The sequence below is a fragment of the Hyperolius riggenbachi genome, chromosome 1 (assembly GCF_040937935.1).
Source record: "Hyperolius riggenbachi isolate aHypRig1 chromosome 1, aHypRig1.pri, whole genome shotgun sequence".
Lineage (NCBI taxonomy): Eukaryota > Metazoa > Chordata > Amphibia > Anura > Hyperoliidae > Hyperolius > Hyperolius riggenbachi.
The window spans coordinates 661,587,889-661,604,847 of record NC_090646.1 but is presented as its reverse complement, the minus strand read 5'-3'; the positions used below and the strand labels follow the sequence as shown (position 1 = coordinate 661,604,847).

The 16,959-nt window shown below is 45.5% G+C and overlaps 1 protein-coding gene across 1 annotated transcript in view; it reads right to left on the bottom strand.

Moving 5' to 3' along the window:
- Positions 1-708: 708 nt before the first annotated feature.
- LOC137532241 (von Willebrand factor A domain-containing protein 5A-like) overlaps positions 709-16,959 on the bottom strand; it is a 144,670-nt gene continuing 128,419 nt past the window's right edge. Inside the window, exons 17-19 of the mRNA XM_068252534.1 lie at positions 12,805-12,956; positions 7,506-7,632; positions 709-1,298 (exon numbers count right to left, since the gene is read on the bottom strand). Of these exons, the coding sequence (XP_068108635.1) occupies positions 1,174-1,298; positions 7,506-7,632; positions 12,805-12,956 (404 nt within the window). The 3' untranslated portion in view covers positions 709-1,173. The remainder of the gene's footprint in view (positions 1,299-7,505; positions 7,633-12,804; positions 12,957-16,959) is intronic.

Sequence of the window (16,959 nt, the reverse complement as noted above, 5' to 3'; positions counted from 1 at the left end):
CCTTCTACAGAGGTGGTGGCAGTTCTGTACCTGTACCAGCAAGCAGTTGCCAGGCAGCAGTGAGCAGTTACCATGCAGCAGTGAGCAGTTGCCAGGCAGCAGCAAGCAGTTGTGAGAGTTTGAGAGGCTTTTCACTGCCTATAGAGTGCTCATGGAAATTAGGCCTAAGAATTGCACCTGTTGGGGTTCCACTACTAATCCTGTAATCTGTATTGTGCTGTTAATAGGATGTTGATGAAATGATTCCTCTGATCGTACAACCGTTATTCAGTACCCAAATAAGGCCTCTTTTCCATGAGCAGTTGACCTGTGTTTCTTAGCAAGAAGTTATCAGGCAGTAGTGAGCAGTTACCAGACAGCAGTGAGCAGTTACCAGGCAGCTGCCTGTGGAAAAGGGCCCTCAGGGTAGCTGTGGGTTTGCTTTAAGGGCCCATTTCCACGGGCAGTTGATCTGTGTGGTCAGCAAGCAGTTACTAGGCAGCAGTGAGCAGTTACCAGGCAGCAGCAAGCAGTTGCCAGGCAGCAGCGAGCAGTTACCAGGCAGCAGTGAGCAGTTATCAGGCAGCAGTGAGCAGTTACCTGGCAGCAGCAAGCAGTTGCCAGGCAGCAGTGAGCAGTTGTGAAAGTTTGAGAGGCATTTCACAGACTATCAACTGCCTGTGGAAAAGAGGCCTAATGAATAAGGCAATCAATCTAAAACCACACAAGTAGAATAAAACATTTCTTCCTTTAATGAGTTTTTAAAAGAATAAGAAATATGACCTTTAGGATCACAACTTTCCTGAGCAAGCCTTAACCAATAGCAGTGTAACAAAACTTATTACTAGAAGGGAGATGTGGCAGGATACAAGATGGAGGAGTCATGTGACCAGCCCACTGACACACACATTCATGCATTGCTCTGATGGGCTGATTGGGAGATATGATTAAGGAGATAAAACAAATCAGGAGAGCTGAGGAGTGATATTCGAAAGAATTTTGGAGCTGAGGAGTGATAGCTCATAACATTAGAAAGAAAGTGAGTTGAAACAACCCCACAGACTGCAACAGAACCATTCACACTCGATTGTGTTTTAAAAAACAAACATATGAGATGCTGCGTTTTTGGCTAAAATTGTAGGTTTTTTCCTATTGGTAGATGAACAGTCCCTACAGGGCAGAAACATTCCGGAACTACAGAGAACCTTCTGCCATCTTGGCTCCTCCCTCTGTCTCTCTTGATTGGCTGAACACATTCGGGTCTACAGATGACTTCAGCAGCTCATTAGCAACTCTGACAAACTCGGCCATGGAGGGACCTGCGGAGACATAACAATGTGAACCCAGGGCTGGTTCTCTCATGAAGCAAGGTGAAACATTTACATCAGGCGCAGAGATTTCAGGGGCACCCTTTTTGTACTGTGTATCGTCCTGAGGAGGAATAGAGTGGCTGAGGGTGAGCAGTTTGTTTGTCACAGACTCACATCCAACCAGTGTGCTATTGTGTTGAGCTGCAGCATGTCATGGGAGAACATTAAATGAAGCAGAGTAAATTGTTGGGTGCTGGGGGGGATCCCCACAAGTTTTCCTCAGGCAGCAAAAAGTCTAGAACTGGCCCTGTGAGAACCTATAGACAGTAAACTAGATGAATGGGAGTTTGTTTTGGTGAAAACAGAATAGCAGAACAATTTTTTTCCATCAATATGCCCTGGGGAGTAATATGCACATTGCTAGCGGTTATAAGATTGTCAGGCGGAAGTCCCCCAGTGTCAGGAGCAAGCCTCCTGGTTGGTCCTTTAATGCAATGTATTTATGCCTATATTGGCAACCTCAGGTTACTTCCAGTAGCCTAAGAGCCGGTCCACACTAGGTCCGGGAACGTATCCGTGGCTCTGTTTTTAAAACCTGATGAAAACCAGAGCCACGGATAGCAATGTTAAAAATAGCAGCCGTCTTTACCCAAACAAAAAACAAATCCGTCTGCGTTTGCAGAGACACGTTTTCAAAAACTGAACGGAAGGTCCGGATCTGCTGCATTTTTAGGCAACGCATATGGATCCGGATACACGCAGGGGTAGGGAAGGGCAATAGGAAAACGGATCCCCCTCTACACAGGCATCTTTGGACACAGAAACGGATCAGTTTTCTGTGTCCTAGCCTGTGGGGGGAGAGGCAGCTGCCATGCTGGAGGGGTATAGCAGGCAGGACGGGGGTGGCAGTGGTCAGAAGGGAGGAGGGCCGTTCCTCCCCCCCCCCCCCCCCGCCCTCAACTGGGTCCCCCGTCCCTGCTAAACCTCCAGCTAGTTTGCGCAAAACTTGTTAAAATGTATAGCGGCAGCGAGCTTGGAGCTTACCTTCTCCTTCTACAACAACCCCCTCCCCACTGCCACCCCCGCCCTGTCTGCTATACCCCTCCAGCATGGCAACTGTCTCTCCCCCCCACAGCTGGCATACGTTTCCACAGACACGGACTGGGGGGGGGGGGGGGGGGAGTTTAGAAAAACTGATATTAAACAGATCCGATCCTGAATGGACCAAGTGTGGACCTAGTCTAAGCAAAGATCAGGAAAGTGATACTACTGTATTTCGCCAGCTGGTGGCAGTATACCTCTGAACTTTGATGTAGCTGTTAGCTAGCAGGTGGCCTTTCCAAGCTTATGTACAAGCACAGTTTTGCCTGCAGGTGGTATCTGGAGTACTATGAATTTATACAGTGTGTTTCCACCAAAAGGTGTCCCTTATTGTTCAACAGCTCATACACACATTGTTTTATATGTATATATTGGCCTCGATTCACTGAAGGGTGGTAAGTGTTAGCCCGCCAGTGAAGAGGCACTTAGGATGCGAAAAAGGCCGCATCACGTGCTAATATGCAAAGTTTAGCATTGGAAGGTGCGATGTTTTGCACGCACCGTGAAGCGCTAAACTTTGCGTGCGATCAATGACAGCTTTGGACGTGCAAACTACTTAGCACCCTAGTTTGCACGTCCAAAGCCTTAAGACAAGCTATCTAGGTTAGCACCCTTTTGTGAATCAAGGTCATTGTGCTGTTTAGTTATTATTTAGTATTTATATAGTGCCAACATCTTCCGCAGCGCTGTACAGAGTACATTGTCTTGTCACTAACAGTCCCTCAGAGGAGCTCACAATCTAATCCCCACCATAGTCATATGTCTATGTATGTATAGTGTAGTGCATGTATCATAGTCTAGGTCCAATTTAGGGGGAAGCCAATAAACTTATCTGTAGTTTTTTTTAGATGTGAAAGGAAACCTGAGTACCTGGAGGAAACCCACGCAGACACGGGGAGAGCATACAAACTCCTTACAGATGTTGACCTGGCTGGGATTAGAACCGGGACCCAGTGCTGCAAGGCAAGAGCGCTAACCACTACACCACCTTGCTGCCCACTTACACTGCAACTGCTGTGGATACATAGTGATTACTGTATATGACTGAGTGTATTCTGCACTTTTCAGCAGTTACCAGTGATGGGCCGAAATTTCGCATATGCAAAATTTCGCATCGAAATTTGCATTTTCGCATCGTAATCGTAATGCGAAAGTTCAGGGAAAATCGTAATTGATTTCATATGTAATAGTAGTATTTCATAATTTCGCGTAATTTTTCACGTAATTGTCGGCAATTTTACAAAATTTGGTGCCGAATTTGGCAGTTAATAGCAAAGCCCTCATACATGCTATTGCTACCAAAATTGGTACATATGTTAAGTAGAATAGTGGGTACTAGTCAAAAAAAGAATTTTTCAAAAAGACCTTGTAGTTTTTGAGAAAATCAATTTTAAAAATGCAAAGAAAAATGGTTTAACTCAGTTTTCCAAGTATAAAAAACATTTTTCTTTGCATTTTTGAAATCGGTTTTCTCAAAAACTACAAGGTCTTTTTGAAAAATTCTTCTTTTCCCTCATACTCACTATTCCCTTTAACATACAGTACAGACCAAAAGTTTGGACACACCTTCTAATTCAAAGAGTTTTCTTTATTTTCATGACTATGAACATTGTACATTCACACTGAAGGCATCCAAACCATGAATTAACACATGTGGAAGTATAGTACATAACCAAAAAGTGTGAAACAACTGAAAATATGTCATATTCTAGGTTCTTCAAAGTAGCCACCTTTTGCTTTGATTACTGCTTTGCACACTCTTGGAATTCTCTTGATGAGCTTCAAGAAGTAGTCACCTGAAATGGTCTTCCAACAGTCTTGAAGGAGTTCCCAGAGATGCTTAGCACTTGTTGGCCCTTTTGCCTTCACTCTGCGGTCCAGCTCACCCCAAACCATCTCGATTGGGTTCAGGTCTGGTGACTGTGGAGGCCAGGTCATCACTCCATCACTCTCCTTCCTGGTCAAATAGCCCTTACACAGCCTGGAGGTGTGTTTGGGGTCATTGTCCGGTTGAAAAATAAATGATGGTCCAACTAAACGCAAACCGAATGGAATAGCATGCCGCTGCAAGATGCTGTGGTAGCCATGCTGGTTTAGTATGCCTTCAATTCTGAATAAATCACCAACAGTGTCACCAGCAAAGCACCCCCACACCATCACACTTCCTCCTCCATGCTTCACGGTGGGAACCAGGCATGTAGAGACCATCGGTTCACCTTTTCTGCGTCGCACAAAGACACGGTGGTTGGAACCAAAAATCTCAAATTTGGACTCATCACACCAAACCACAGATTTCCACTGGTCTAATGTCCATTCCTTGTGTTCTGTAGCCCAAACAAGTCTCTTCTGCTTGTTGCCTGTCCTTAGCGGTGGTTTCCTAGCAGATATTCTATCATGAAGGCCTGATTCACACAGTCTCCTCTTAGGGCCCTTTTCCACTACGGCGTTTGCGATGGCTGAATCGCAAAACCGCAAACCGCTAGTGATTTTACAAATCGCTACAGTTTGCTTTTAACATAGGAATCGCGGTAGGTCATTTCCACTACCGCGATTCGTTTTTGACCTGATCGCGATCGCGCGGCGGAGCGATTATTGCCGCGATTTTGCTATGCAGTGCTTAGCATAGCAAAATCGCGGCCGCAAACGTCGGGAAATCGCCGGTCATTTTTTACATTTTGCGATTCAGCAATCGCTAGCGTTCAGCGCGAACGCTAGCGACTGCTAATGGAAAAGGGCCCTTAAAGGACTTCCGAGGCCAAAACTAAGAAAATTACACTGTACCTTTTTTCTAGCCGAATCCACGGAGGACGCCCTGCGCGTCCTCCGCTCCGTTCTGCCGTCAGTGTCGGCCTATTCGTTCCCCCAGGGCAAGCCCCGACCCCACCGAACGGGTCGCATCGATGCCACCCCTAAGATGGCCGCCGCCTTGATCCGCGGCTGCGCAGTACGCTTTGCCGCGATTGCGACTGCGCAGCCTTTAGCCCGCCTCTCGCCGCGTATGGGTCCCGGCATCCTCCTGAAGCGTGCGGCGGGAGGCGGGCTAAAGGCTGCGCAGTCGCAATCGCGGCAAAGTGTACTGCGCAGCCGCGGATCAAGGCGGCGGCCATCTTAGGGGTGGCATCGATGCGACCCGGTCGGTGGGGTCGGGGCTTGCCCTGGGGGAACGAATAAGCCGACACTGACGGCAGAACGGAGCGGAGGACGCGCAGGGCGTCCTCCGTGGATTCGGCTAGAAAAAAGGTACAGTGTAATTTTCTTAGTTTTGGCCTCGGAAGTCCTTTAACAGTTGTTCTAGAGATGTGTCTGCTGCTAGAACTCTGTGTGGCATTGATCTGGTCTCTAATCTGAGCTGCTGTTAACCTGCAATTTCTGAGGCTGGTGACTCGGATGAACTTATCCTTCGCAGCAGAGGTGACTCTTGGTCTTCCTTTCCTGGGGCGGACCGCATGTGAGCCAATTTCTTTGTAGCATTTGTTTGATGGTTTTTGAGACTGCACTTCGGGACACTTTCAAAGTTTTCCCAATTTTTTGGACTGACTGACCTTCATTTCTTAAAGTAATGATGGCCACTCGTTTTTCTTTACTTAAGGTGCGTACACATATGCGACTATAGTCGTTTGAAACGATCGTTCCCCGATCATTTCAAACGACGATCGTTTGAAAAAAAGCAGCCAACGACTATTAAGTCTAACGACGGACGAGCTAGATCGTTCAAAACGAACGATCTAGCTTGGCGGATTTTTCCCAACCACGATCGTTTGCGAAAGTAGCACATCGTTGGAAACGGTCGTTCATATTAGGCTTGACATGCGCATTTCGCTATTTCTCCATGGAACTTTTCATTTTTATGCGCAAGCGCAATAGTTGCTTTATGTGATGTAACGTTCGTTTTAACGATCAGATCGTTACACACCTTTTAAAACTAACTTTACTTAGGTCGTTCTTTCTTCAATTAAAAGTTTGTACGTCGTTCATAACGAACGATCGTTGTCGCATGTGTGTACGTAGCTTTAGCTGCTTTATTCTTGCCATAATACAAATTCTAACAGTCTATTCAGTAGGACTATCAGCTGTGTATCCACCTGACTTCTCCACAACGCAACTGATGGTCCCATCCCCATTTATAAGCCAAGAAATCCCACTTATTAAACCTGACAGGGCACACCTGTGAAGTGGAAACCATTTCAGGTGACTACCTCAACAAGAGAATGCCAAGAGTGTGCAAAGTAGTAATCAAAGCAAAAGGTGGCTACTTTTAAGAATCTAGAATATGACATAATTTCAGTTGTTTCACACTTTTTGGTTATGTACTAAACTTCCACATGTGTTCATTCATAGTTTGGATGCCTTCAGTGTGAGTCTACAATGTTCATAGTCATGAAAATAAAATAAACTCTTTGAATGAGAAGGGGTGTCCAAACTTTTGGTCTGTACTGTACGTAGCAAGTTTGGTGTCAGTAGTATGTACAGGGGCTTTGCTATTAACCTCCAAACTCGGCACAAAATTACGTGAATTTTCATGCGAAATTACGAATGCCTACGAAATTATTTAATTAGCAAATCGTAATTACATATAGGCGTAATTGCGAAAATTTATGCAAAATTTTGCGGAATTGTAATTCTGCTGATTACGATTAGCCAGAGCAGGATCATCCACAAGGCAACCTGGGCAGGTGCCTAGGGTCTAAAGGTTGTCAAAGGGCCCAGCAGCCATATACTCTGACCCCTCTACCACCTTAGATCAAAAAGACTATAGGGGAACTAGAACTATTATCTTGCCTTGAGACCCATTTCATCTTCTTCCTTTTCTCGCTACCACCTTTTTTGCAACAGGGATGTGACAACAGACTCTGCAACCCTAATCTGACAGGCAGAAGTAATGACTATATCGAGAACCAGCACTCAGGTCATATTTCATAGTTAATAATACTACAAAGATACTCTTATCTTTCACTAAATGAGCTGTCCGATATGGCAACAGGGTGCAGACAAATGAAAGAAACCGTTAGCAAAATGGTGTAAAATAATCTTTTAGACGTTGTAGAAAGTGGTCCAAAAGCAGAGCATGGAAACCTTCAGGAGCCCCCAACCCAGTCTAATAATCTGAGCACTCACCTGCTCTGGATGTGACCCAGGCAACGGCTTTCCCCTCAAGCAGCTCCCACTCCTCTCTCTGATCCTGGCAGTTGTGGTGAAGCCAGGTCACCGCCAGCACTGTCGCCCACACCGATGGCTCCATATTCTGCAGAGGAGGAAGAGGAGGAGTTACACAAGTTGTGATAGGGTAGATGAGCACTGCAGAGGAGGAAAAGGAGGAGTTACAAAAGACGTGACGGGGTAGATGAGCACTGCAGAGGAGGAAGAGGAGGAGTTACACAAGACGTGACGGGGTAGATGAGCACTGCAGAGGAGGAGGAGGAGTTACACAAGACGTGACGGGGTAGATGAGCACTGCAGAGGAGGAGGAGTTACACAAGACATGACGGGGTAGATGAGCACTGCAGAGGAGGAAGAGGAGGAGTTACACAAGACGTGACGGGGTAGATGAGCACTGCAGGGGAGGAAGAGGAGGAGTTACACAAGACATGACGGGGTAGATGAGCACTGCAGAGGAGGAAGAGGAGGAGTTACACAAGAAGTGACGGGGTAGATGAGCATTGCAGAGGAGGAAGAGGAGTTACACAAGACGTGACGGGGTAGATGAGCACTGCAGAGGAGGAGTTACACAAGACGTGACGGGGTAGATGGGCACTGCAGGGGAGGAAGAGGAGGAGTTACACAAGACATGACGGGGTAGATGAGCACTGCAGAGGAGGAAGAGGAGGAGTTACACAAGAAGTGACGGGGTAGATGAGCATTGCAGAGGAGGAAGAGGAGTTACACAAGACGTGACGGGGTAGATGAGCACTGCAGAGGAGGAGTTACACAAGACGTGACGGGGTAGATGGGCACTGCAGGGGAGGAAAAGGAGGAGTTACACAAGACATGGCGGGGTAGATGAGCACTGATCTGGATTCTGTACCCTGCACCGATCTTTTCTTCAACAGAAGACAAACTTTTTTTTTTTTTACTGATGTCTACAACATTTTACAATATGTGACGGACAGAGGGAAATAAGGAGTATGAACAGAACCTGAAGCCAAAAAAAGTGTCCTAAAGGGGTACTTACCTCCGGAGGGGGAAGCCTCTGGATCCTAAAGAGGCTTCCTTTGTCCTCCTCGGTAATTACGCTCCAGCGGTGGGACCCCTGAAAGTCTGCATGTTATTGCTTGTCGGTGCCTCAGGCATGCATGCTAGCTCCGCCCCACTCGGCTCTCTTCAGCAACAACCATGGCGGTTCAGGTCTGCCCTACTGCACAGATGTGAGCACCTGCACAGTAGCACGGACCGAGTCAGGCTCAGCTATTTCTGCTGGTGGTAATGCGCATGCACATGGAGGCCACACTTCGGAGGTCCCAACGGTGTAATGGGTCTGCAGAGGACGATGGCTTCTTTAGGATCCAGAGCCTTTTGAGGTAAGTATCAATAAATATGCATTGCAAACCTCATGGGTTTACTTTAAAGGGACTCCGAGCAGTGCAGAAACTATGGAAAGATGCATATCATTTTAAAGCTCTCTTTCTCCTCTTTCCAATGATATATAAATCGCCACCCTATGCCTTTTAGTTTAGGGGTCGTCGGAAAGAGGAGAAAGAGAGCTTTAAAATGATATCCATCTTTCCATAGTTACATTGTATTACACAGGGCGACTTTTTCTCAAAGTCAGCAGCTCCATTCAGCAGAAAAAGTCGCCCTGTGTAAGCATTCAGTCTGGCTTTGCTCAGGAATATTTATAGCTCAGTCTGTGTTCTCTCATGTCTTTTTAAGTCCAAGCCTGCCCCCTGCTGGCTCTGCTCAGGAATCATTATAGCTGAGTCATTATAGCAAAGCCAGACTGAATGCTCAGTCGGGGATTTTATCAGGGCTGATAACAAGCAAGTTGTGCAGTGCAGAATGAAACAGAAAGCAAGGTAGGTGTTTTCTCTAATGTTCCCACTGATCTATATGGTAAAATACATGAGGGTGCTTCATCTCTGGTTCACTTTAAAACAAATTACAAGCAATCGGCAGGGCCAGATATTTTTGGATCATTCATTTCTTCTGTGGTGCCTCCTGCTTCTTCTTCCTCCTCCCCTCTCCTCCAAGGGTCAGTACAAGACTTTAGGCTGAGCCATGGGCTCTATGCCTGTACATGGCTTTACCAACATAGCCATCTCTACATTTTCTCCCTCCACATTCTCTAGATGCCACCCCAATGGGGCATATTTACCATAAATCATTGTGAGAAAAATTGCGGCTAAACAGGTGCAGCATTGGAGCAGATGCTCAGATCGAGGATTCTGATTGGTTGCTCTAATTAGCTTCTCCACTCTTGCTCCTTTTCTTTGCAATGGTTTTGATAATTCTACCCCAGTGTTATCTTATCTTCCACAACAATAATATCCTCCAACTCTAGTATTTGAGATTTCTCACAAGCTTCTCCCCTGCTCTGAAAACTCTTCCCCATCCCATTTACCACTCTCCAACCTTTGGAAACCATCTAGGACACCCCTTCAAGTTGACATCTGTAGGCAAGAATACGATCCAATTTCAGACATTCTCTTCAGATTTTGACTTATTCTGCTTCCTACAGATCTTGATTAGGGGTGGTTGGAATTGCCAAATTCTGAATGTAACAAAACTCTGACATTTCGCACAGTATTCTGAATGTATTCTGAATTTCTCAAATTCCAAGTTTTCATTGTAGAATCGCGAAACTGTAAGATTTTGCACATGTGTTTTTACACTAATCATAAGATTAATTATGGTAAGTACAAATTATCGAAAATATGTACACAATAGGTTACCATTCTGCTTAGAATTTTGGCATTCATGTCTTGTGAGCATTTTGGTAGACATTTTTATCTATTTATGCAAAAAAAAAATCCGACTTTGAGCTTGAAATTGCGAAACTCTGCCCCAAAGTTCACAATTCCGCAAAAACTGTTTGCTCATCCCCTAAGGGCTCTTTTACGCTGATCGTGTTTGTGCTTCTGACTCACTTTGTACAGCAGCATGGAATATGATGGCGTTATATAAGTCATTAATAATCATCCCTCTATAGGTGTCAGGTAGAATTGACCCGAATAGTTCACCGGCAGAGAGTTCCTGGTGAATTTGGGCTGTTCGCCATTAGCATGTAATGCAAATTTTTTTTATCAAAAGGAGTGCAGGAGGGAGGACAGAGCAGAGCTCTAGCAATACTTAGTATAACTAGAGCTTCGGCGGTGTGTGGCGGCGGAGATCTTCAATCAACTTAAAGAGTAACTGTCAGGCTGCAGAAGCTAATTTAAACCTCTAGTCTCCTGTGTTAAACAGTTTAGAAGGAAGCCAAAAAGACATTACTGAAGATAAAGATCTCTCTTACCTTTGATGTATGCTTATCAGCAAAGCTTAGAGCTAAGCAGGACGCAAGCCGCATAACATACTGCAAAGCATTCTGGGGCCCTCCCCTCGGCTGCTAAGGAGAAGACGGGATCAAGTTTCAGCAGCTTCTAAAACTCAGTCCAGCCACAGCACAGATAAATCTCGGGGCAGCGTACACTGCAGGAGTCCGCTATTGTTCCTAGCCACATGGCTCATTAATATTCACTGCAAACTAGTGTTATTCAGTATGAGCTGTTCTGTGATCAGAAGCAGGCAGGACATGACGACACATTTGTCTTCATAGGAGACAGACAAACATGGAACCTGCCATGAGCTGTCAGGAGCATCATTCTCTGCATATACTATATACAAATTCTGTGAAATCCAAACGTGGACAGTGAAATGCATATGTAATGTAAGTACAGCCAATCTTTAGCTACTGATATATGTGTTTATTTTCTCTGAGACCCTATACCTAACAGCTCCTCTTTAACAATAGGATATTGGCATGGGACTTTTCAGAGGATATTGGCGTGGTAACATTTTTTGTAAAGGTATTTGTAGTTAATTAAGACTATTAAAATACGTTTCTTGAGGTTATGTTTTTATTTCATTTAACCCTTTGTGGAAATGGGTAAGGGGTACTATGTACCCTCTGTACTAATTTCTCCTGGGGAGGGGGCTGGCATCTGGGGGCCTTTTTAAAAGAGACTCCCAGATGCTACCATGAACCCCTCAGGACATCGTCACCCCCACCTCCTCCTGGGGCACCGGAGGTGGGGAAGAGCCCCTTGTCTCTGGATTGGACAAGGGCTCTGGGGGAGAGGGGAAGGCTTGGCCACCCCTCTCCTCCAGAGCCCTCCCCCCCCCCCCCATACCATGGACCACGCAGCCGGGGCTCCGCATTCTGGCTATCCCATCCTGCATGGGGCACAAGGGGTTAAAGAGGCTCCGTGTCATTTTTTTTTATTTCCCACACCCTAAACATGTAAAAAAATAAAATAAATACATATATTTATATACATTTATATACCTTAACTGTCATTTTATGGAATTTAAAAATAGACTTTTTTCCTCTAACTTTAGTTATTTTCGTAACTTTAAAATCAATTTTCTCCAAAACTATAAGGTTTAAAAAAAAGACGTACTCTTGTTCTCACTGTCCTCCCTGCAAATGTGGTGTTTCCAGCATGTACAAGGCTTTGCTGTTAAAGGATACCACAACTGAAACTAAGTTTGCGGCAGTGTGTGGAGGAGTCCAAGTAAATGCCTTCAGCTCCTCCTGCCCCCCTCCGTCTGCCTCCGCTCTTCTAATATACCTCCCGGTGCCCGGCGACTACCTTAACCCCCCACCTGGACACACTGCGCCCTGTGCGCGCATTATGTCATCCCCTCTTCACTTCTGGCCGGCGCATAACGATCGGCTCAGAAGCACTCTGATTTCTCTGCCTTCCCTGGGCTGCGTGTGCGTTCCAATACACCCAAGCGTCACATGATTAGCATGTGACGCTTAAAGTAATGGAGGGCACCGGGAGGTATATTAGAAGAGCGGAGGCAGACGGAGGGGGGCAGGAGGAGCTGAAGGTATTTACTTGGACTCCCCCACACACTGCCGCAAACTTAGTTTCAGTTGTGGTATCCTTTAACCGCTATAAAGTCTGCGGCCATTAAATTTTAAAAATAGCCATTAAAAAAGCGTTTGCACAAAATACGTATTTTTGGGTGACTATTTGCAGTTGATTCTCCTTCGCCATGCCACTGTCCAGGTTTTGGTACACTTTTTCACCTTTTTTAAAGAAACTGTGGCTGCAGAGTTGCCCTGAGAGTTTTGAAGTCCTGCAGCCCATTAAAGCCTATGGAGCCCGCCGTGAACTGCCAGTTTGAGAACATTTGTGGTAAAATCGTGTTTGGGAACTGAAAATGTGATGTTTGCTACATCCCTGGTGTCAGGTGTGATTGGTGACCTCACCTGATCCGGGTTCTGGGCCTTTATGTCAGCCTCTGATATCCCCAGGATGGCAGAGAGTTCGGGGGTCAGGTTCCAGGAGCCGTCCGCGTTCTGGAGAGACACCAGCTGCCCCATAGCGAGTGGAGGTGATGAGGTCCCGTCTGCACTCACTGCTATTATATGATAATTAAACAAAAACATGATTGTGGTTACAGTCAAAAATGAACTCTGCATAAACACGAAAATAACCATGTAAAGGTGACTTATCAGTAATGTATTCAGCACATGGGAACCGGCACCTCCTGACCTGGCAGTACCTACTGACTGGGTGGTCAGGAGGCGGGGCAGGTCAGGCTGGTGGCTGAGGTGTCTGCCTGTCCTGAGTCTGAGTTACTGGACTGGCTGGACAGCATGGTTATTATTTGGACAGGTAAAACATTGAATTTCTTACCTGACTCAGGATCGGTGTGGATGGGCATTTGGGGCATGTTTCTGAGGAACACAGTTTTAACTGGATCTTGTGCAGTAGTGTACAAATGCATTTGTAACTCCATTTATAAAGTTCTGCCTCCAAAATCTACCCCTTCCTGACCACGGACACTGCAAAATCCCTCGTCCATGCCCTCTTCATCTCCAGCCTGGACTACTTCAACTCCCTCCTGTCAGGCATCCCCCTGACCGCATTGCCCCCCCCCCCCCAATTCATCCTGAAGGCAGCAGCCAGACTCATCTTCTCCTCCCACCACTCCGTCTCCCCAACTCTCCTATGCAAATCCGTCCGCTGGCTCCCTATCCGCTTCAGAATCAGCATCAAGGGCCTATGTCTGGCCTACAGATCTACACACAAGTTCTTTCCCATCTACATCTCTGACCTGGTTAGCAGATATTATTATTATTATTGACTTATATAGCGCCGACATCTTCTGTGACGCTGTACAACAGCATACAGGGTTTAACCATTTCAACGGGTTTAAACCCCCCTAAAGACCAGGCCATTTTTTACAAAATGGGCCACTGCAGCTTTAAGGCCTAGCTGCAGGGCCGCACAACTCAGCACACAAGTGATTCCCCCCCTCTTTTCTCCCCACCAACAGAGCTTTCTGTTGGCGGGGTCTGATCGCTCCCCCAATGTTTGTTTATTTTTTTAGTAAATATTTTTTATTTTATTTTATAATAGACTAGCTGATGACCCGGTGTTGCCCGGGTATGTAGTTGGCTGGTGTTGGCTCCACTCACTTTTTCTAACCCTAACACACAAATACTCACTGACCAAGTTTGTGAGCTTTGGGGTCCTTGGCATCAATAATTTGTATATTCCCATAGAAATTAAACAAATCAGATTGGCTGTTTGTGGCTTCACCCCTCTCCAGCATTTGAACCCCAGTCACCCAATGACCAACTGTAGCAGGTTTGTGGCATCTGCTATTAACCGTGTAAAAATGGCAGCAATTTTAATATTCCCTTTGAAAATCAACAGGTGAATATTAATTGACTTTTTTAGGCTCCACCAACTTTTCTGATTATAAATCCCAGTCACCCAGTGACCAACTGTGCAAAGTTTGAGAACCCTGCCATTAACAGTGTAAGAATGGCTGCAGTTTACATTTTCCCTGGGAAATCTGTTTTTGACACTCAATTACCAAATTTGTGAGTTTTCGGGTTCCTGGCATCAAAATTGGGTGAATGGAAGCAGTTTACCCCGCAAGGAAATCTGATTGGCTGTTTGTGGCTCCACCCCTTGGTGAATTTCAACCCCAGTCACTCATTAACAGTGTAAGTGTTAGGCTTGGAGGTGTATTCTCCACAGTCAGCATGCAACACATAAGCTGACGTGAAGGAGGTACACACACCAGCACAAGGAATCAGGATATCCCCAGTTTAGTGGAGGAGAGGACTGACTCCAATAGGAGATTGTGGCGCACAGAGCCGATGCAGATCCGAACAGCCACAAACAATACTTTCGTGATAACGTCTCAACGCAAAGTAGCGCTGAGCGCATAAACCAGAACTGAGGAGATCAGGACAGGTAGACAGAATGAACGCTTGCTTAACCAGCCACTACTTAGTGACAGCAAGCGTCCACAACAAGACAGACTGGAATGAGGCAGCCAATGCGTTGCAGCGATGACGTGCCTCACAAAGACAGGACAGGATAGTCAGGAAATAGCAGGATCAAGATAGATGAACGTAACACAGACAAATATACAATAAGTATGTTTTCCTAGCGTATTACAATTACAGCTATTAATGAAACTATTTGTAACGTCTGACTAACATATGTATATATCGGCAATGAACCGATATATGACATAAGCAGGAACACTGACTAGGACTGGAGCAATACAGGGAACAGGACTCAGAAGGATTCGCTATCTCTTCGCAGAGATGAACGCAATCCACAAACAGAACCAGGAGCAGGATAACTAACTCAGCACGGGTGATCACGATACGCGCAAACTACCAAAACGTGCTGGAAAGCTGACTAACTGAACACAGGATATAAACAGTTCGTGTACGTATACATCAGCGACACTGATGTATCAACGCAACACGAATACAAGGAAAATAACAAAACGTGCAAGTATGCGTATATATTGGCGATGAACCAATATATGACACAAGACAAGCAAAGTAACAACTTCTAGAAACAAGAGCAGAACTAGGAGGACTCGCTGACCCCTTCGCAGGAGTCAGCGCGGTCCACATGGACTAGGAACGAGGTGGGGCACGAGCAGAGTAACAGACAGAATCTGAGACTATGGTAGCCCATGGAGCATTGCAGGAAGCAGTTCTTTATACTGAGGTCATCCAATGGGAGCAGACATGCAGATTCCCACACAAGTGAATGGTAATTAATCACAGGCTGACAGCAGGAAAAGGCAGACAATGATATGCAGCCTGCAGGAAAGGGATTGCCACTCCATTGCAGCAGACAATGTTTGTTTTCACAAAAGCATATTAAACTGTCATTAACTTCAGAGCGACTGCAGATAAAATCAGCAACTAGTTTAAGTGCAAACCAAACTATGCAAGCAAATGCATGTAATGACATCAGAACTGCTTGGGTTGCAATACCACTGCAGCCAGCAGTAAACGCTGCAGAAGCGATCGTGACAGTAAGAATGGCAGCAGTTTCAATATTCCCCTTGAAAACCAATAGGTGAATTTTGATTGGCTGTTGTAGGCTCCACCTACTTTTCTGAATATTAATTCTAGTCACTCAGTGACCAACTGTATCAAGTTTGAGAACCCTGCGATTAATAGTGTAAGAATGCCTGCAGTTTATATTTTCCTATGTAAAAAGTTGCTTTTGGCTCCGCCCACTGTTTCTAACCTTGACATACAGTCACTCAATGACTAAGTTTATGAGATTTGGGGTCCTTGGCATCAATAAGTTGCATTTTTCCATCGAAAATAAACAAATCTGATTGGCTGTTTATAGCCCGCCCCCTTTTCAGAATGTAAACCCGTCTCCCAGTGACTGACTGTACCAGATTTGAGGCTTCTGCCATTAAAAGTGTAATGGCAGCAATGTAAATATTCCCCTTGAAAATCAATAGGGGAATTTTGTGTCAAGTTTGAGAACCCTGCCAATGACAGAATGGTTGAAATCAATCTAACAAACCTGATTGGCTGTTTGTGGCTCCACCCCCTTTAATTACTTTGGACCCCAGTCAATGACTGACTGTATCAGGTTTAAGGCCTCTGCCATTAACAGTGTAAGAATGGTAGCAATGTAAATATTACCCTTGAAAAATCAATAGGTGGATTTTGATTGGCTGTTGTAGGCTCCACCCACTTTCCTGAATATTAATCTCAGTTACCCAGTGACCAAGTATGCCAAATTTGAGAACCCTGCGATTAATAGTCTAAGAATGGCTGCAGTTTACATTTTGTCATTAAGAATGAATGGCTGAAATTTGATTGGCTGTTTTATGCTCCGCCCACTTTTCCTGGATTTGTAACCTTGGTCACCAAGTGACCAACTGTGCCAAGTGTGGGGACTCTGGCTTGATTACTGTGAGAATGGCAGCCTTTTACATTTTTTCCATTGACATGAATGGGTGAAATCTGATTGGCTGTTTGTAGCTCCGCCCAGGTGTGCAGGGGGGACGCGAGACCCCCAGAACATATCATCCCAGGTAGTAAGGGATCTGTATATCAAGTTCCGTTCAA